This window comes from Polistes dominula, unplaced genomic scaffold, assembly GCF_049000335.1.
Source record: "Polistes dominula isolate Pdom_NZ unplaced genomic scaffold, Pdom_raw_medaka contig_29, whole genome shotgun sequence".
NCBI classification, from domain to species: Eukaryota; Metazoa; Arthropoda; class Insecta; order Hymenoptera; family Vespidae; genus Polistes; species Polistes dominula.
This window is the reverse complement of record NW_028300865.1, coordinates 181,773-203,146: the sequence shown is the minus strand read 5'-3', so window position 1 is coordinate 203,146 and position 21,374 is coordinate 181,773. Positions and strand designations below refer to the sequence as shown.

Sequence of the window (21,374 nt, the reverse complement as noted above, 5' to 3'; positions counted from 1 at the left end):
TGGAATTGTCGACAAATTTGTTTTCTAGCTTGTATCTCAATTGTATATTCTTATTTAATTTAAATCGTATATTACATTGTTAAAGATAATTAAATTAACATATTTCTAAAAAGAAATATCTATAACAAATACATACCACATCATTAAAAGAGAAGTACTGAGGCACTGCATTTAAAATATGTCATACTATATATACATATGTTTTTTAATTTTGTCGCTTATTTATTTTTTTCTTTTTCCATTTGTTTACTTTCATAATATCTATAGATAAATACTTGCACACCATTTTAATATTTACAATTCAAATAACAAAATAGTTTACTCGTTGTATACACGTTGGGAATTTATTAGTCATTTTTCCTCTGCATTAACATTTGTATTATTCGAATACTTATTCTCATTGTCACTTTCATTTAATATAGGAGTAACTATAAATACTGTACGCATTGCTTGTACAGATTTTTGTATCGTTCCATGTTGTTTTATAGCTGATTCAACGTATTTTACTATTTTATCCTATAAATGAAAATAAAATAAATCTTACATATATATATCTACAAACATATGTGTTTATAAATAAATATATATATATATAAATAAGTTGTAAATTTACCGGTGCTTCAGTATCATTGTTAACGATTAATTTGACTTTATGTTTTTTTTGTAACAATTTCTTGACATGTTTTACTTTGACATCAATGTCATACATGGATATTTTAGCAGATAGTTGTATTAGTTTTACTGATTTAAGTTCATTAGTTTTTTTATCACTTTTATCTTTAACTTTTGATTCTTTTAAATGTTCCGTTGGTTCTACAAGTTTGTAAGTATCTTTGGATGAACGCTTTTGTCCATCTTCCACTTTCATTAAAATTAAATTCCGACGTTTTGCAAGTTTTTGTGCTTCCTCCATAGTAATAACTGTCATAGAATCTTTTGGCAATAAAAGTGTTATTTTAGGTATTATCATTGTTTTAGGTTTTTTCTTTTTATCGAAATCATGTACATTTCCCTCGGTGTTTGGAACTTTCATACAATAATTTAAAATATTTTGATGTCCTCTTATTATTAGTTCTTTATAATTATTATTTAATAAACTTGACACATAACAATTCAGTCGTAACAAATGTTTTATTCTTACTACCATTGACAACGATGTCGTAGCCATTTAAATTTTTTATTTATTACTATTTGTTTATGTTATAACCTAAAATATTTAAAAAATGGAAATTCTATTGTACTCATTCACATTGTACTACACGTTGTTATCAAAGCATATCAAAATATTACCAGAATATTTGTATACAAAATCTTTGATTATTCCTTAAATCGGATTGGCTTGGGTTTGACCAATCATTTATTAGATATTACTAGGAACATTTTTAGTAAATGATACCATTCAGACAACTACTAATTTCTGCTTGTAATCTATTGGAGTCATAACCTAAAACTTGTCCAACGTCAAGTTATTAACGTTATATTATTATTTTATGTCAAAGAAGTTATTTAACATAATATATTAAAAATGCCGGACCATTTAGGAGAGGATATGCGTAAAGTAAAATCGGAGGATGAAAAGGAAGAGAAAGAAATTAAATGTAAGTTTAAGTGAGATTGTATATTTTATTTTACTTCATTTTTTAATGTTAATTAATTTTCTTCTGTATTTTTTAATTATTGTATTATTTTATTTCAGCTCTTGATGAGGCGGACATTGCTTTGTTGAAAACATACGTGAGTTATAATTTATTACAAAAATAATCAATCTTTTATTCTTTGTCTTTATTTTAGATCAATGCAATTGTCAGTACTTTTTATTTCTTTAACTTTTCATTATTTCATTTGTTATATGCAACATGTAATTAAATTATATATTTTATATAGGGTCAAGGTCAATATACGAAGACTATAAAAGTGGTTGAAGAAGATATACAAACAATAATCAAGCGCGTAAATGAACTGACAGGAATTAAAGAATCAGACACTGGTTTGGCACCTCCAGCTTTATGGGATTTAGCAGCTGACAAACAAACTCTACAAAATGAACAACCGTTACAAGTTGCTCGTTGTACAAAAATTATTAACGCTGACTCCGATGATCCAAAATATATCATTAATGTGAAACAATTTGCTAAGTTTGTTGTTGACTTGGCTGATACGGTAGCACCAACGGATATTGAAGAAGGCATGAGAGTTGGTGTAGATCGTAATAAGTATCAAATACATATTCCATTACCACCCAAAATAGATCCAACTGTTACTATGATGCAAGTAGAAGAAAAACCAGATGTAACGTATAGCGATGTAGGTGGTTGTAAAGAACAAATAGAAAAGTTGAGAGAAGTTGTAGAAACTCCATTACTACATGTTAGTATTTATTAATTAAATTAATAGTAAATATAGTTTACTGAAATTAATTTTATTATATTTATATAAAACTCTCATGTTCATTTATTTACAGCCAGAGAAATTTGTCAATTTAGGTATAGAACCTCCTAAAGGTGTATTACTTTTTGGACCACCTGGAACAGGTAAAACATTATGCGCAAGAGCAGTTGCCAATAGAACAGATGCTTGTTTCATACGTGTTATCGGATCGGAATTAGTTCAAAAATATGTTGGAGAGGTATGTAATTATTTAGAAAGTTGTTTACAATAAACTGTAATTATAGTTATATATATATACATATGTAATATTATTATTTATGGATGTTTTTTAGGGTGCAAGAATGGTGAGAGAATTATTTGAAATGGCACGTAGTAAAAAAGCTTGCCTAATATTTTTCGATGAAATAGATGCTATAGGTGGTGCACGATTCGATGATGGTGCTGGTGGTGACAACGAAGTGCAAAGAACTATGTTGGAATTGATCAATCAATTGGATGGGTAAAATTTTGTTTTCTTTCTATTCAATTTTATTTTTATTATATATATATATATATATATATATATATATATATATATTTATTATATTTATATTTTATGTTTAGATTTGATCCTCGTGGTAATATCAAAGTCTTAATGGCAACTAATCGACCAGATACATTGGATCCTGCATTGATGCGACCAGGACGTTTGGATAGGAAAGTTGAGTTCGGTTTACCAGATCTTGAGGGTCGAACTCATATCTTTAAAATTCATGCACGTTCAATGAGCGTTGAAAGGGATATTAGATTTGAATTACTCGCACGTTTATGTCCTAATAGCACGGGAGCTGAAATACGTTCAGTTTGTACCGAAGCTGGAATGTTTGCAATTCGTGCACGTCGTAAAGTAGCCACGGAAAAAGATTTTCTTGAAGCCGTCAACAAAGTAATCAAATCTTACGCTAAATTCTCTGCTACTCCTAAATATATGACTTATAATTAAATTCATTTATTAAAATACAGTACATATAACAGGTGATTTTTTTCTTTTATATATATAACAGTACTGGATAATAAAATAATTATAATATTAGAGAATTTTGATCCTCTACAGAATTGATTTCAATCATGTAATTATTACTTCCAAAGTTTAGAGTAGAGCCTTTTTTATTTCTATTAGCAAATTTGTTATTGATATTGTTTGAACGAAATGTTTAATCGGATTTTCTTTATAATAACTTCAAATATAATGAGGATTATTACAATATGAATAAATAATAATACAATTTAATAAATTTAACTCAAATTCATTTGTAATTGAATATGAGAAAATTATATATAAACGTTACTACAAATTTATTTATTTATTTAGATAACAGTACTTTCAGATATTAGGACATTCGGGTAATGAAAGTTCGAATATAAAAGGCTCCACACATTCTGTTAATATAATTTATTAATGTTTATATTTTGTAAAATTGAGCTTGATTGGGCCATCCGGTTTATTAATTAACAAGGATTTACAACCAAGATTATCACCACTCCAAGTAAATTCTAATTCTCGACACATCTACATAAAAAGAACAAGAAAAAATATATATATATATATAAAATATTAAATAACAATTTTCAATTTGAATTGAATAAATGATTAATAAACGTACCCGTATTAATAAAGTTCGCATGCTTTGTTCGGCAAAACGTCTAGCAATGCAGGATCGTGGTCCATGACCAAAAGGTAATACTAAATATGGATTAATAGATCTTGAAGAATTAGTATGTCTATCATTAACATCTACAGTTGTTTGTAACCATCTTTCCGGTATGAATGAATGCGGATCATTGAAATATTCAGGACATTGGCAGGTAACTTGATTCTGCGTTACAACTACAGTCTATAAAAATAAACAATTATAAATATAATTAGAAGATACAAGATCAAAATATACGATATAATTAAATACTTACACCTTTAGGAACACAATAACCATTAAGAACAATATCGGTCTGTAAAACACGTCCTATTCCAACAGATACCGGATTCAATCTAAATGTTTCTTTTATTACAGCCTTTGCATATTCAGCATTGCGTAAAACATTAACAGTTATGTCTTGATTACTATCCGGTAATAACTTTAAACATTCTGATCTTAATTTTTCTTGGCATTCAGGATTTTTTCCAAGATGATACAAAACAAAAGACATAGTATAACTTGTCTATATAAATGATCAAAATGTTTATGTAATTAAAAAGTTATTATTTTATGATATATTTTGGAATATTTATATTTACGTACAGTATCGATACCAGCTAACAACATATCACAAGCCATACCAACTATATCTTTTTTATCCAAAGCAGGATTCTTCAAATATGCATCAAGAAGAGAATTTGTAGATAAATCTGTACCTTTTTCTATTTTCTTATTTACCATTTCTATTGCAATTCTATAATAAAATACAAATAAAATAGAGTATATTTAGTTAAACGTTTTAATATTACATGTATACATATATATATATATGTATTTAAAACATACTCTTCCATATAGTTTTGCGCTTTGCACAATTTTTTATAAAGAAATGTATCAAAATAACGCCACAATGCAGGTCCATTGTCTAATTTTAAAATAGCACTATTAGTTGTAAATGCTGCATCAATGAGTTTAGAAGTTCTAGAATCTTGTTGTCTTTCTTCCTTTGAAAAACTATTCATTCTTACATCGAAAGCTGTCAGACAAGTTACTGTGGAATTGTTTTTTTTTTTTTTACATTTATACAAAATAAGAAAAATATTGAAAAAATATGAATATTATATAAGAAAAATAAATCTCTATCTATATATAAAATAAAATAATTACATTCAAGAAAGAGACGTGAAAGCAATGGTAAGAAATCATCATATCTTTCTTCGGTACAAAGTGGAATAAATTCTTTAATAACACGATCTGTATCTTCAAGATAATTAATAATATAATTTATTTTGTTAAGAACCTTTTGAAATTCTTTACGTAATCTCCACCATTCTTGTCCATTTCTAAAATATATAATACATTTTTGTCTTTCATAGATATTAAGATAATTGATTATTATAAGAAAAATGTCATTTATTACGTTGGTAAAAGACCTCCAGTATTATATATATCACTTCTATCTTTTCTATATTTGAGAAGAGCCAAATGACTTCTACGTTCAGGATGTAAAGAGGTTTCAGCTTTAAAAATTTCAGCTATATCTTCTGGACGATAAACATATACAATTTGTACACCCGGTACTATTTCTTCTCTTACCAATGATCCATATTGTTTCTTTTTTTTAACTCCACTATCATAAAGTCTTGTAAATGAATATTCACCTATCAAATACATATACACATGTTTATGTCATGGTATTCATATTAGTATAATATAATATATATTTTTTGTTATACTTACCGATCAAAGGAATATATTTATACAATGTTCCAATTAAAGGTAAAGATATTGGTCCTGGAATATCTTGAAAAGAATGTAACGTGGTTTCACCACTTATCTCAGAACACTTAATTGAATAATTATTAACAAATGAATTTAGACATGATTTTTCAGTCAGTGATAAAATAGATTGAAACTTGTTCATTTGTCGAAACATATTTGCACACATTTTTCATTCAAATAAATGAATTTAAGGTTATATTATTACTTAATATATTGACACAAAATATTATTATTCCATAGAATTAAAATATAATCAATTTTTGGTTAATATCAACTGTATAGTATAAAATGTAAATGAATTCATTCTTAATAATAGTTGTTATCTATATAAAGGAAAATATAATATTCAGTTATTATGATATATTATATCATATTATTATATTACTTGCAAACGATGCACTTTACTTATACTAAAATAAAACATTTTTTTTTTTTGTTGACGTTAACTGCAAGTTTTGAGGTTTATAAAATGCGCGTAGGTTAACCGGCATGCACGTGACATTAGAAATATCTCAACTGTTTTTGAAAACACTGTTGCTTGACCAGTGTTTCTCATCAATGGTGATTTATTCTCAACCTCGTAAATTTTAATGTGTTCTTTTTCTTTTTTTTTCTTTTTTTCTTTTTTATTTCAGTCCATTGTCGTATAAATACTTGATGTCAAAGAACGATAAGGTTATTTTTTCCTTTATCTGTGAAATGATTATATTTAAATATAGTAAGGTTAAAAGACACACACGTGTTTTATAAACATCATACATAATTCATTTCCATGATGTTTTATTTGAAATACAAAAGAATTGTATAATATAATATAATATAATTGTGTACAATATAATACATAATTATATTATTATAAACATAAACGTGTTATAACAAATTACATATATCCAAGAATAAATAAAAATAAAACTGAAATAAAGAAACTTAATGTAATTGTTAGTAACTACGTGCGTTAAAATAAACATTAATTTATTATTATTATTTCTTTTTTTTAATAAGGTTATATTGTACAATTAAATATTGTTTCATTAATTTGACAAGACAGCATATACCAAATTATAAAATAAAATAAAAATGAGATAAAAAAAAGAAAATTCGAAAGTAAATTGAATAAATTAATTCGATATATCGTAAAAAACGATATATATGTAAATATCGATATATGGAGGTATATATATATATATTATATATATGTATATCATTTGAAATTGGTGGTGTACCTTCGCGCGTGAAAGGTAAAATGGGAAGAAAGTCAAAGGAAATAAACTACTTGGCTTGTGAATGTTATAATCGCCTTTTTCTCTTTCGCCATGGTAAAGTGAGCATAACACTCGGAGAAAACAAACGTATCGATAATATCGATACGATATACATTCGTGAATAAATGTAAATTTAATCAATATAATTAACATTTGATTGATTTAACAAAATTTCATTTGATTAACGTAGTAATTGACGGTTATATTTCAAATTTGTACGTCGTTGTCGTCGTTGTAGTTGTCACAGTCGTTTGTCATCCGGCAATTTTAACAAAAGAAAAATATATCCGAAGGTGTAAGTACGCCTATTTTATCGTATTATTAAACGAAAGAAAGTTGTCATTCGTCATCGTAGGCTGTAAATGTGTGTTTTGTGTTTTTTTATTATCGATGTTTCATCAGATGCTAAACTGTTGTGTGCGTGTGTGTGTTATTTTTTGTATCTGGTACATAAAGTTAATTATTATTTATTAATATTATTATCGTTATCGCAAACGATTGGTTTTCTTAGTTTTTGTCTATTTTTTGTTCTTTCTTCGATAAGTTTTTGGCGCGAAAATTGAAAACATCGATCATCCAATCGGTATGCGGAAGAAAACGAAGAAATCGCTGACGTTATTCCTGGTAAGTTTAATGATTATCGCTAACTAAAGTCTATTGAAAGTTTTATGAAAAGAAATGAAGATGGAAATAAAAAATAAGAAAAAGAAGGAAAATTAATTGAAAAGAAAAATAATTTGCGAGAATGAATGATAGATGTGTTAATAATTGAACGGTGATAATAATGAGAGGACGTGTGCGAATGTGCACGTAAATACAATGCCTTTTAAAAATGTGATCACGTGATCAACGGTTTATCTTGAGATGATTCTTAGGATAAAGATGTATGATCGGATATGATCATCTGTTATGATCAATGAATTAGTAAATTGAATCAAATTCAAGATGGAAGCTATAAAAACTTATCGTTTTTGAATAAAACAATCAAATTTCTCTCTCATAGTTGTTAGTTTGTAAAAGTGAAAGCGTTCCGTTGTGAACGTTCCTAACGAAAGAGAAAATACACGTAGTTATTGTTATATTGTATTTGTATGTATATGTGTGTCCTTATACACATACATACATAAATATATATATATGTATATACATTAGATATGTTTAACGAGTCGAAAGGAGCCGCCTTGCGCTACTTTATCTCTTTTGTCCTGTGGCTGATCTAAGAACCATCATCTCAGTTACTTCCGGTGACACAGCTAGTACGACCTTTCCTTCGAAGAGTTTAGAGATCGGACGTTCTTTAAGAATCGAGCACACTCCCACGCACCTCACGTTCCTATCTCTCTTTTTCTTCTCATATATTACAGATATTACAGTCACGTTCACACCGAATTATACTAATGAAAAGTCCGCCATATTGGACAAATCCGCCATAGTGGACAAAATCTGCCATATTGGAAAAGTTCTCCAATTTTTCTTTTCCTATCAAATCAAAACATATATATATATACAGGGTGTCCAAAAAATTACTTATAGAATATTTATTTATAGAAAAAGAAAAAGAAACACTTTTTGGGATATTCTGTATAATAATATATTATATAATATTATATATTTTAATTTATATAATTATTTCGTATAATTAATATTTGATTTATTCGAGAAATAGCAATCGATATAAACGTAATCGTTATGAATGGATCCTTAGATTGTATTCATAACGCGAGAGTAATATGTGTGTACTTTGTTACAATATATACATATATGTACATATATGTAAGTACGATGTTCCGTAAATTACACGAATCAACAATACAACGTAACGCCATCCACACTTATTTTCTTTTGCAATGATCCAAGAACGAGGCGAAGAACTAGAATCTCGTTAATACGAAGGATCTTTACATTTGAAATATAATGAAAAAAAAAAAAAGAGAAAAAAAAGAAGGATCTTATATAAAAAAAATATTATTATAATATATGTGAGAGATAAAATATGATATAAGTATGATTCTAAATCACAATGTCTTACATACTTTTCAAACGATTTTAAATCGCGCCTACGTGCGATTTCCTTATTTCAATGTAAATTAGTGAATGGGGGAAAAATCTTTTTCAAATCTTTTTATCTAGAGCGAACACTCTCTTATATAGTACGTAACGGTAAATAAACATAATTTATTTACATAAAAAGAATTAAAAAAAAAAAAATAGAAAAGTAATACTAACAAAAATTATAATAAGAATAATAATAAAAATCAAAGTATAAAATATAAAAATAATAATAATATAATACCATTTTTAGCAAGCAACGCAAAGTGAAATTTTGTGAAATTTCGACAGTTGGCAAAATTTATTATAATGCGTAGGTTTTAGTAAAATATATTTTATGGGATATAATAAATGCTTTTATAGAAAACGAAAAAAAAAAAAGAAAAAAAGAAAAGAAGAAGAATCAAAAAACTAGAAAAATTTGATAGTTTTACGATAGGATTAACACTAGATATACCACCATTTTCAGTACACCTATTCCTACTACACTAGTCAAAATGACTTGTGTTAAAAATCTAACAACGTATAATTATTTTTTCACTATATAGATAAATAGATAATAGATTAAGTTGTTATATAGACATTGAGAGATGAAATCGCTATAATTATGCGAGTTTCGAGGCTGCGATCGGTGCACGGTCACGATCAGCGATCACGTATACCATGATCGAGAATTATGCGTAAAGAGGTGATCTCCTTGTTAAAACACGTGGGTAGAAATCTAACGTATTATATAGTTACTTACTCATGTATGTCATCTATGTACATATATATATATATATAACCATGACGTGTAATCATTTTTCCTGTATTGAACAAAATAAGAACAAGAACGAGAACAGGGAATGTGTATCCCTGTAATTTTCAAATAAAGCGCTTCGTAAATTCGATTCCTAATTGGTGGACAATTTTTAGTGGGAAATTTAAATTACAATATTATTAAAATGAATATTATTAATATTTAATGTTATAAAAATATTAAATAAACAATATAAAATTATTATTATTTCGAACAAATCAATGTAACAATAAAGAAACACTCCAATAAATGAATGTTACGGACAGTTGAGAGGGGGTGGGTGTGCGGGGGTGGGTAGAACAAGACAGTTGAGATCTTGAACATGGTAAGAAAAATGATCTCGACTTTACTTATACTCATGGCGTGGGGGTGTGATCTCAAAGGAAGGGACGATGGAACAACAACTGGTGTTGGGAGGAGGAGGAGGAGGAGGAGGTCCTCGGAACTTGCCGATAGCTCTGAAAATCTGAAAGCCTTCGGTGAGTTTCTCAGTCACCGTATCGCGTCTTAACAGCAAACAACACGCTTCAACGACGATACACATTACTTTGTTTTGTTTATTTTTTTCTTAATATTCCATTTTTAAATCTCTATTTGTTACATTCATTTTTCTCCCTCCTCTCTCTCTCTCTCTCTCTCTCTCTCTCTTGGTCTTTTTATTTATTTATTTAATTATTTATTTATTATTTCAAACCTCTTTTCTTCAAGCATCGTTCTTCGAATTTTTGGAAATTAATTCAATTCAAATCAAACGGACGTATTTAATATTCCTAATAGAAAATAAATTATTTGCAACATTTGTTTGTAATTTATTGTAATATTTAAACTAATATATTGTTATTCAATGTTATTATTCATAGAATTGCAATTATTTAAATTATTATCTTATATAGAATAAAAAACAATGGGATAGGACAAATGATAAATTGATTGTTGATTACAGTTTTATTTCAATATTTATATATATAAAAATTTACTCAAATAAACAAAATTATTATTCATATCAAAAGGATTTTAAGGGTGGAATAAAAAGAATATACGTTTTTTATTGTTCTTTTTGTTTTTTTTTTAATTTAACAAATGTGGTGACCAAAGGACGAAGAAGACGAACGAGGAAGAACAAAAAAAAGGGAAGTGGTGACGAACGAAACTACAACGAAACGCGAAACGAAAAATTGTTCAACAAAATCTACGAGATTTTAATAAATCAATAATTAAATAAGTAACGAAACATTTAAAAAAAAAAATAAACAAAAGAAAAATTCTATCATGCGTGTTCGTGTGTTGATCGTATCGATTGTTTTAACGGTAGGTCGAAATAATATATATATATGTTTATTTTATTTATTTAATATCATATTGTATTATATTTTTTATTTTAAATATAATCAAATATTATATTCGATTATCTTTTATTATCTATATTATTATATATTATATTGTATTATATTTTATTATCTATAATAATTCATCTTATTATTCTTCGATTGGTTAAAAAATATCATATTTCATTTATAGCTTATTTTTTTTTTTTTTTTTAATAATAATCATTAGGAATCATATGACAGATTCTTCCGATTACTAATCTCGATATGAATCATCTTTTTTTTATTTTTTTCTTCTTCTTCTTCTTCTTTTTTTTCTATGCTTCTATGCATTAGTGAACAAATATCTAACATCATCTAAAAATACACACTCTTATATATACATAGATATAAAATAAGATATATATTCATACATAATATGTGTGACACGTGTGTTGAAAATGAAGCATGACTAATATAACACTCATACATTGATAATAAAATTACAATATCACGGTACGTGAGAGAGAGAGAGAGGGAGACTACGTTCGATAAATGATGTAAAAAAAAAAAAAAATTAACAAATTAGAGTCCTCGGAATTGTTGTTGTAACAATTACGTTGATTGAATAGCTTACAGAAGAATAATAGTTTAGAAATGACAAAGTCTTCTTCCCTTCCCACTTCCCCCTTTACCCTAACTTAAAATGACGTTTGAATATAAAAGGCGCGAGAATAATTAACCCTACGTACGGGGAATAACAATTGAGTTATGTGCGTGTGTTTTGTTTATGGGGAAGGTCGCTTTTCTTTTTTTTTTTTATCATAACCATTATACGTGATGATCATCTTCTACTCTTTTTATTTTTTTTTTCTTAAATAGAATTGTTTAATGCTATTATGTATACTACGTTATACATAGATACATACAACGTACTATTCATACGTAAATATGCATACATTTTATACGAATGTATAATAAAATAACGTATAGGTATACATGGTGTCCCTCACTTCCCCATAAATCATTTTTATCGAGAAATATAATAGATAAGATATATATATATATATATATATATGTGATATTATATTTAAAGATATTAATATTAGATTTATTTCAATAGAATTATCATATTATTTTTGAGTACATTTTGTTAAAATGTGATTAATAAACAAACAATTAAAAATATTTATTTAATTTATATTTAACTTTTTCATTTGACATAAACGATTCTTCACGAGGGAGGGTGGGGGTGGTGATAAGTCACATTAGTCGTTTCTAAGAAACTTACGTGCGTATTACTTATATGAAAACTGTCATCATAAATCATATGACAATGTTTCTTTTTTTCTGTTGTCTCGCATAGTTGTTAAGAATTAATCATCTAGTTGATTGATGTATTTCATTACACGTACAGAAATTATTATAACGTTAGATGTTAACAATGGACATTGAGTATTAACCCTTTTTTCAATTAATTTTTCCGCATATTTGGAAATGCTTTAATTATAAATTAATTAATATTATATTAATATTAAATTATATAATATTATTAATAAAATATTATATATTTACATATAAAATTCTTTTGAAACATTTGTTAACATAATTCATTTCATTTTTAATTCAAGCAAATTTCAATCAATTAAAATAAAATCATTGAAATAGTTATACACACGAATTGTATAATTGGGTTTAGTTTTAGGATAAAATTCTTAAGATGAAATCCTTGTTGATACGTCTGCCCTTAAGTTGGTAACTTGTTAGGTCCGGTATCTCTTAATATGGAAAGCATGAGTGAAACACAACGGTCTTGGTCAAACCCACGCGTTATCCTAAATAGAAGGGTGATTACGTATACATATATATATATACATATATGTATCATATATGGGAATCTAACTCGTATTCGTTGTATCTTAAATAGTTGGCAAAAAAGTAACAGAAATAGAAGAAGAAGAAGAAGAAATCAGAAGATGATTATAAGATGATACATTTTAAGAGTAGTATACTTGAGAATGCAAGATGCAATAAAACAAAAAGAAAAAGAACACTAGGAAGAATCATAAAAATAAAAGTATAATAATGTAGGATGTATGATTATATATATATCTATCAGTCTGTTTTGTTTTTTTTATACTTTAATCGTTGCTATCACGTCCTTGTCACGCCTATTGCTTTGCCTGTTGATTTCTGTTCACGGTCGTAGGACCTTAAATGGATTGCTGCTTGGTGAATCTCATATTGCGTCCTAGTTGCATGCTCTGTTTTATGCCGATTATAAGTATTATGTAGCTACCTAACATTGTATATATGTATACATGTGTATAGATATAGATAGATGTATATATAGTGTATGTACAGTGACGGATTAAGTGGTAAACGGAACAAGGTAAACTGCATATGACCCCCCCCCCCAGGAATTAAAATTTCTTTTTATTAGGGTTCCATGAAAATTACCGTTTTTTTTTTATTAATAATTTAAAAGGGTTACATATATGTGTGTTTATACATTATTATATATATCCACATAATATCATATATATTTTAATATAGAATGAGATATTAGCCAATTGGATAAAGAATAATTTGTAAATAATAAATTTTAATTTACTTAAAAATAAATAATGTACATTTTTACAAATTACAAGATTATTTGATCTCACGTGATTACTGTTAATAATTTAATAGAAATTTAAGAGATTGAAAACACTTTCATATTTATTTTCTAATATGAGTTACATGAGTTTAAGGGACACAAAATTTGAATCGTTTGATACCCCTCATTCAATTTAATCCGTCACTGACGAGTATATATATATATATATATATATATATATATATATATATATATATATAAAATAAATATACAGTATCGTAGCCATATAAAATGGATTATTTCGTTGTTCCCGATCATCCTTGTTCGTCGTTCGATCACTTTCTCTTTCTTTTTCTTTTTCTTTTTTCTTTTTTATTTCAACGTGTCGCAAACTTTACAGTGAGGGGTATGGTAGGGGGTTTCTTTCCTTTTCACCAGTTTTTATACGAAAACGGGTATTGAGATAAAAAAAAAAAAAAAGAAGAAAGAGAATACGTTATATTATCTGTGTTTTTCATGATACCGTTAGAAAGATAATCGTCGAAAGAATAAACGTATAACGTAAAATTGCTTAGGCAAGTTGTTGGAACTGTAAAACCGTGGGAGGATAGATGATATGTCAATGAACTCGTTAAATAACCGTTGTTTGATCAAGATGAATCATTTTTTGTATATTCCACGTATTACTATAATTGATTATCTATGATAAGATATAACAATACTTTGTTATTGGTTTTTGTTTTTTTTTATTGTTTTAAAACATATTTCAAACCGATAACGTAATCTTAGGTCATTTCAGATTCTTTGCGATGTATTTTGATGACGTGATCATTAAATTTATTTCAATATAAATAAATAAATAAATAAATAAATAAAAATAATAATTGATTGATTTCAGCTTTCGATTTTGTATTCAACATCAAACGCATACGAAGCCGAAGGAAGAAATTGGAATTATGTCCCAAATACTCAATACCATATACAGACTGATGAAGGTCCGGAAAGATACTTTCGCTTTCAAACGTTGAACGGTCAATTTCGTAAAGAAAAAAGATTAGCCGATGGTACGGTCATTGGTACGGAAGCCTGGCTCGATCCTCTTGGTTATTTGCGTTACAAAGATTACATTGCTGATCATCAAGGCTTTCGTATTTTAAAGTAAACAAAACAAAAATTCCAACATAAATCAATTATTATATTTAATTATATTATTAAAATCATAATAAGAATACAATTTTTAGATCAAAAATGACTTACGTTGGTAAGGATACACCTATTCAAGAAGCTTTGATAATAAGCAAAAATGCGCCAGCTCAAAGTGGAATATTAGTTAAACCCAAAAAACCACCAAATCCATTTAGGTTAGTACAAATGTTATAATAATAATCATCATTAACATATATATATAATATGTAATATATATTAATATTTATTGAAATTGTAGGAAACCAAACAGGAATATAAACGTAAGCCCATTGTCAAGGAACGATATTAATAATGGTTATTATACACCAACAACTATCAGGCCGATCACTATATCACCGTATTTTTCTCCATCAAATAATAACGATTATTATAATAGAGAAAATTCGGATAATTCAAATAATAATAATAATCCGTATTATAGAAGTAATACGATTGTTCAACCCATCGATGTACTAAGATCACCACCAGTTTCGAATAATAACGTTGATTATGGTATTAGAAATTCGCATGATCAACTCGCCGGTGATATTTTACCACCTAACGAAGTATATAATACTAATAATGGTTTTGAATATTATCTTAAACGTCAGTATCACGAAGAGGAACGTGAACCTAACGGTGATAGTGTTGGTTCGTTCGGTTATATTGATCCCTTTGGAATAAGAAGGGTCATTTATTATAAAACCGATTCGCAAAATGGTGGATTTGTTCATAAAAAAAATAACAGATATGTTGGTTTTAATGCTAAACCATACGACACGTCACCAATTGATGATTTGTCACGAACTAGTAGAAGAATATCTTCTTAAATTGTTATTTATTGTTTTGTTTTGTTTTGTATTTTTTTTCTTCATTAATGTCTCAAAACATGTTTTCAAAAATAAGAAGATATAATCTTCTTCATAACTTCTTCACACCCTTGACCACATATGTGGACGTTTAGTTTTTAAACATTTTTTCATTTGATTGCACTAGTAATGGTTATTTGTGATGTACAGTTAGAGAACAAGTAAAAAAAAACATTTTTTCCCGCCATAAAAATATCGATCCTTCTGAAGAGATTAATTTTAATTCGAATATTGTGTTTCCAATTTATAATATAATTATAAATACGCGCGTTGCATCGATTAATTGCAACTTATTAAAAATACGACGAGAATGTATTTGGAATTAGATTATTTCAAATTTGTTATTTTGTATATCGTTTATGCTAGTCTCTAGATAACCTAATTTACGATAATATGATTTCTAATTTTTTTTCTTTTAAAATTAGATATCATATTTAATATCATATTTAACTCGGTATTTAAATAACACTAAATTAATGACAATTTTGTTAATTTTTTTTTTTTTAAGAAATTAATTTACTTAACTTATGTCAACAGCTTGGATTAACGTTAACGCACTACCTCGTAAAAATATCGATCGATAAAATGTTCTTTTTTTGTTCTTTCTTTTTTTTATTTATTTATTTATTTCATTTCATTTTTTTTCTTTTTAAATTATTATTCAAGAAAGAAAAAAAGAACACCGTATAATTTACAACTAATAATAAAGATGCTTTATTTCCGTATAACGAATTACTTTTATAATTCATAGTCATTCCAAATAGAATAAATAATTGTTCTATCGTTTCACGTTCAACGTTCATTTGACCTTAACATTACTTACCTTTACTTTCATTGAACGTAATGATGTAATCGCTTTTAAATAATTTCTATTCGTTAATAGAAATCATTTAAAGAGATCGTTATGTATTTTATGTAAAATAATAAATTCAAATATTAAATGTAAGAAGATTGAATTTTAGAAATTCTTCTTAAATTTGTTTTCACATTTTTTTGAAATACTAAACCTATCAGTTTGTTTCCTATAATTTATATATATATAAAAAAAAAAGGCGTAATATATATGTATCTATATTTTTGTTAAAGATAATAAGGAATAAGTATAGATGAAGAAATAGGTTTTAGTGTTAAAAATAAATGTGCAAGGATAATAACAGGAAATATAATTGAAGGAACAATAATTCTTCGCATTTGATTACAAATGTACGTAATCATCGAATGTATTATCGATTATTATTGATGAAACAGGGACATAAGTATTTTAATATGTGATCTACGAACTTAATTGCTACTTCTTAGAAAATACGCCATAGTATTCATACATATATAGTATAATACGCTAGAAACTAAACAAAAGTGTTGATGTCTCTATTGGTGATTACGAATGAAAAATTGATTATTGTGTACGTGTTAAAAGAAAATCTTTTTCATATTAATCCTCATTGTCGGAATTTTTTATCGTAATCGTCCCTCCTATCAATTTGTTGACTCTGTGGTTGTGGTTGATTTTTTGATGCAGCTTCTCTTGCGTCTGCTTCCTAAAAAGAACCAACACAAAAAACAATGAAAAGTAGAAAGTTTGCAGTATTGTTTCTAAAAAAAGAAATTGTGGCCACCAATTTACCGGTCAATCTAGTATTTTAAAAATATTGCATTAGACTGTTATCTGTGTGTTGATTCGAAAGATCGAGATATTAGAATTGAAAAGAAACGTTGAAAATGTTTTCGCAAGAGTTTGTTCTACCAGAACGTTAGATAGTAAAAAAGATTGGAAAAAGGATGTTGCGTGGAAGAAACAATCTATAGAATGAAGAACATCACATATATGTATGTAAAAATGAATTCAATATATATATATATATTATAATATACTATATTAAGTGTAGAAAAAGAGAAAATTTGGAAAAAGTATATTCGAAATTCATACCCGAAAAAAGTCTCGGATTCATACCCGCGGTATCACGGGTTCGAATCTTGCCAGTTCGCGAAAAATAACATTTAATTAATATTATATAAATATATTATATACATAATATATAATAAATAATTAAATAAATAAAGAATGATGAAAAAGGTATTCCTCCATAGTATTAGGTATAAATAATGACCGATAAAAAGGAAAAAGTTTGTAGATACCATATATATATATATGTGATATGTAGGTATGTAAGTGTATGTAAGTATACATGTATGTAATTACCTCTTGTTGTCGAATGCCTGCAAAGATGAGGTCGAGGCCTTTCTGAATTTCTTCGCCTACTGGCGGTGGCGTGGGAATATGTTCACCGGACGCGTGAAAGCCAGTTTCATCCGCGGTATAATGAATGGTGATCAACTGGCCCTCAGGACTCATGTAGGAATAACTCCCCTGTTGTACCAATGCCTCAGTTCGATCCGCACCTTCGCCTACCGTTTTGATGTAACCACTCTCTTCGGCAATGATATTATTCCCAGTTTCGTAACTACAAAGTGGTAATATCATCGTGAAACAATTTAAATGGAGTTAAAACTGGTTTTGTTCATGTTACTACTGGTTATTCACGAATACCATAAGATTTAAGGTGAGGTTTTTATATTTCTTACTTGGTTGTTGTTGATTTTTTTTTTTTTTTTAAATTAAACGATTAAAATTTTGTGTAACGATGCATACCTAGTTTTATAAGTTCCATCGTGTTCCTGTTGTTTGTTCCAATGTAAAATAGGAATTGGTGTTGTCGTTGAAAAACGTCTTCCATCGGTAGCAGCATTTTGTCGTTCATCTTCTTGATAATTGTTACGATAATTTTGTTCTTGGGCTATTGCCAAGCCCAAGATCATCATTAATATCTAAAAAAAGAAATGTTAAAAAATTATATTATTATTAGGATATTTCTTTTTTCGTGATAATTGAAATATTTATTATACAAATATTAAACCTAACGTAACAATTAAATTTATTCCAAAATTTAAACATAAATTATTTTTTATAAGATAATTATTAATTATTAATAATTAAAAAATATTACATTTTTATTAATAACTATTAATTATAAAAATAATACATAATATATACATATATCTTTTTATGAGATGAGAAGTAAAGAGAATGATTGAGATAGAAATAGAAAGAGAGAGAGAGAAAGAGAAAAAAGGATGTTACGTTAAAAGATCATCATCCCATTCCTGGACCAGAAACAACGAAGCTCCCAAGACGCTCTCGATGAGTGAAAGTGAAAAGTAAATGCCAACGTGGGTCGTTTAACTCCTGACCCGCAAAACTCTGCCCGACCCATCTCTCTCTCTCATCTCATCTTTCTTTTTTTCTTATTCGTTTCAACTCGTTATTACATTTTTCTTTTTTTTTTTCATTTTTTTCCAATCTTTATAATCAATCATTACGTATACCATTTTAATCGATAATATTTCTTCTTATTATTATTTTTTTATTATTTATATTATGAATGAATTACGTTATCTCGTATTTATACAGTATCATCTCGTGAAACTATACTTTCAAAAATATATCTTGAAAATTAAATAGTGAAATATTCAATAAATTTATTATATGTTATTGATATAACATTTATGTGATCTATTATTATTATGATTATTAAACAATTAATTATTAAGCAATTAGTATTATTATAATTATTAGTATTACAATAATATATATTATAATATATATTACAAGTAATTATTGTTATTTATTGAATATCAAATTGTATAGAGGAAATTGGATAATACAAAATGAAAAAAAGGAAAATAAAAAAATGATCAATGACTTTAATCAAGATATTATAAAAATAATAATTAAATAAGAAACCAAAATCTTAACTTACCACACTTTTCTTCATTGTATTACGAATGATTGAAGATTCAAAAATAATAAAAAAAACAACACTTAGATTATAAGAAACTTCAAAAACCAAAAACAATATGATTCTCAGCAAAAGAATCTTATCGTATAAAATGAACGAAGATACTTTCAGGTGAAACACAATCTTGTGCTATCCAGGGAGAGTAAAGAAATCCCCTTTTATACCAACTCTCACTTTACCCCTACTCAAAGAATCTTCGGCCATAAAGGATTCTCTTCATGTGGTTTATGTTTAAGTATTGGTATTTAACGTAGGTATACGTTTGATTACTTTTATGTATTAGTATATATGTGGGAGAGTCGTTTCCTGCGAAGATCGAACCTAGTTACCTGAAGAAGCTAAACACTGTGAGATACTACCATAGATGACCTTAGACATAGTTACGATACTGATTTTTTAACGTATTAGTTTTATTCTCTTTTAAATCATTCTAAACTCATACGTTTTATTTCTATCTCATTCTATTATGAAAGTATACCAATATATTTATATATATATAATTATTATTTTGAATATATGTAATGTGTGTGTGTGTATTATATTTTATATATGATACTTTTTATGTGTATGATATATATATAATATATGGTATAATGTATTATATTATATAATTTATGTAGTAATATATATTATATAGTATATATTTATGTAGTATGTTATATTATATAGTAAATATACTCTAACAATTTATATTATACAATGACAAAAATTTACACATCATAAATCATTTTTATTCGAATAACAATATGATTGAATTCTAATTTTGGTTAATTACATTTATATATATATAACAGTTATATCATTTTTCTATATTTTCCACGATAGTCGGAGGTCAGTTCGTGATGTTAAGTAATCGGAATTACGCAATTTTACGGGATGAGTTCAATTTCCCGTAGATTATATCTCAAATAGCATGAAAAATATTATTTATATGCACACGCATAAGTTACTTTTAACTTATACTGTTTATTCGAATATTCGTAAAAGAAAGTAAACGTTGTTTTATTTTCTTTTTATTATTATTATTTCTTTTTTTTTTTTATGTCACTGTCATTCGGTATACACCCTAATTCTTGCGCAAACGCATAGACACACGCGTTAAATACTTTCACAAGATGGGTTTCCTTATGTCGTTTCTGGTTGTGTATTTGTTTATTGCATAAAAATTTTGACATTTTATAGGGTCCTAAGAAATTTATTTTTATATATATATATATAATATTAGATTTGTTTTATCTTATCTCATGAATAAATTCATGAGAGATGATTTAATCCTTACGAGCTTTCACCGAAATGAAAACGATATATCAAAGAAAGAACAAAAAAATCAATCAACTCAAACTCGTTCACCACGTACCAAACTGCTGACGTTAAACTTTGGTTTATTTCTTTTATTTTTATTGATAACTTAATTATTAGATTATTCATTATTATGATGGAATAAATGAAATTATTTATTATACACACATATATAAACTCATTCTATTTATTTGATATTTTACTAATATTGTTCCGTCCTTTTGTTGGAACATTCAAAAATATCGGTTGCAATAGAAATAGCCTTATCGGGTTTGTTTTGTTCTTTGTTGGGGCATTCGGAAGAATTT

General features: G+C 26.9%; 5 protein-coding genes across 8 annotated transcripts; 2 read left to right on the top strand and 3 right to left on the bottom strand.

The window, feature by feature from the left end:
- Positions 1-199: 199 nt before the first annotated feature.
- Positions 200-1,270, bottom strand: LOC107068361 (mitochondrial translation initiation factor 3). Its single transcript, XM_015324670.2, has 2 exons — positions 614-1,270; positions 200-516 (listed from the first exon to the last, which is right to left on the bottom strand). Exons 1-2 carry the CDS (start codon positions 1,166-1,168, stop codon positions 352-354), a joined length of 720 nt encoding a protein of 239 aa, XP_015180156.1. The 5' UTR covers positions 1,169-1,270; the 3' UTR covers positions 200-351.
- A 141-nt stretch (positions 1,271-1,411) lies between these two features.
- Positions 1,412-3,465, top strand: Rpt1 (26S proteasome regulatory subunit Rpt1). Its single transcript, XM_015324563.2, has 6 exons — positions 1,412-1,598; positions 1,697-1,734; positions 1,885-2,367; positions 2,462-2,626; positions 2,721-2,887; positions 2,992-3,465. Exons 1-6 carry the CDS (start codon positions 1,526-1,528, stop codon positions 3,368-3,370), a joined length of 1,305 nt encoding a protein of 434 aa, XP_015180049.1. The 5' UTR covers positions 1,412-1,525; the 3' UTR covers positions 3,371-3,465.
- Positions 3,466-3,806: 341 nt separating this feature from the next.
- On the bottom strand, positions 3,807-6,534 carry dib (Cytochrome P450 302a1, mitochondrial). 2 transcript variants are annotated; one of them, XM_015324562.2, is made up of 8 exons: positions 5,802-6,524; positions 5,482-5,722; positions 5,229-5,404; positions 4,908-5,112; positions 4,665-4,815; positions 4,336-4,584; positions 4,032-4,262; positions 3,807-3,937 (listed from the first exon to the last, which is right to left on the bottom strand). In XM_015324562.2, exons 1-8 carry the CDS (start codon positions 6,007-6,009, stop codon positions 3,824-3,826), a joined length of 1,575 nt encoding a protein of 524 aa, XP_015180048.2. In that variant the 5' UTR covers positions 6,010-6,524; the 3' UTR covers positions 3,807-3,823. The 2 variants fall into 2 exon arrangements, with proteins under 2 accessions (XP_015180048.2, XP_089026777.1); XM_089170651.1 differs by having other exon boundaries at positions 3,807-4,262; positions 5,802-6,534.
- Positions 6,535-10,439: 3,905 nt separating this feature from the next.
- LOC107068316 (uncharacterized) lies at positions 10,440-16,859 on the top strand. 2 transcript variants are annotated; one of them, XM_089170467.1, is made up of 5 exons: positions 10,440-10,757; positions 11,049-11,261; positions 14,755-15,014; positions 15,098-15,217; positions 15,301-16,859. In XM_089170467.1, the coding sequence occupies exons 2-5, from the start codon at positions 11,223-11,225 to the stop codon at positions 15,869-15,871; spliced, it is 990 nt and encodes a 329-aa protein (XP_089026593.1). In that variant the 5' UTR covers positions 10,440-10,757; positions 11,049-11,222; the 3' UTR covers positions 15,872-16,859. The 2 variants fall into 2 exon arrangements, with proteins under 2 accessions (XP_089026593.1, XP_015180050.1); XM_015324564.2 differs by having other exon boundaries at positions 10,444-10,503.
- Positions 16,394-20,283, bottom strand: Cpr49Ah (cuticular protein 49Ah). Of its 2 annotated transcripts, none has more exons than XM_089170473.1 (4): positions 19,729-20,283; positions 18,561-18,736; positions 18,111-18,372; positions 16,394-17,448 (listed from the first exon to the last, which is right to left on the bottom strand). In XM_089170473.1, the coding sequence occupies exons 1-4, from the start codon at positions 19,741-19,743 to the stop codon at positions 17,350-17,352; spliced, it is 552 nt and encodes a 183-aa protein (XP_089026599.1). In that variant the 5' UTR covers positions 19,744-20,283; the 3' UTR covers positions 16,394-17,349. The 2 variants fall into 2 exon arrangements, with proteins under 2 accessions (XP_089026599.1, XP_089026604.1); XM_089170478.1 differs by lacking the exon at positions 19,729-20,283 and adding an exon at positions 19,050-19,408.
- Positions 20,284-21,374: the final 1,091 nt, after the last annotated feature.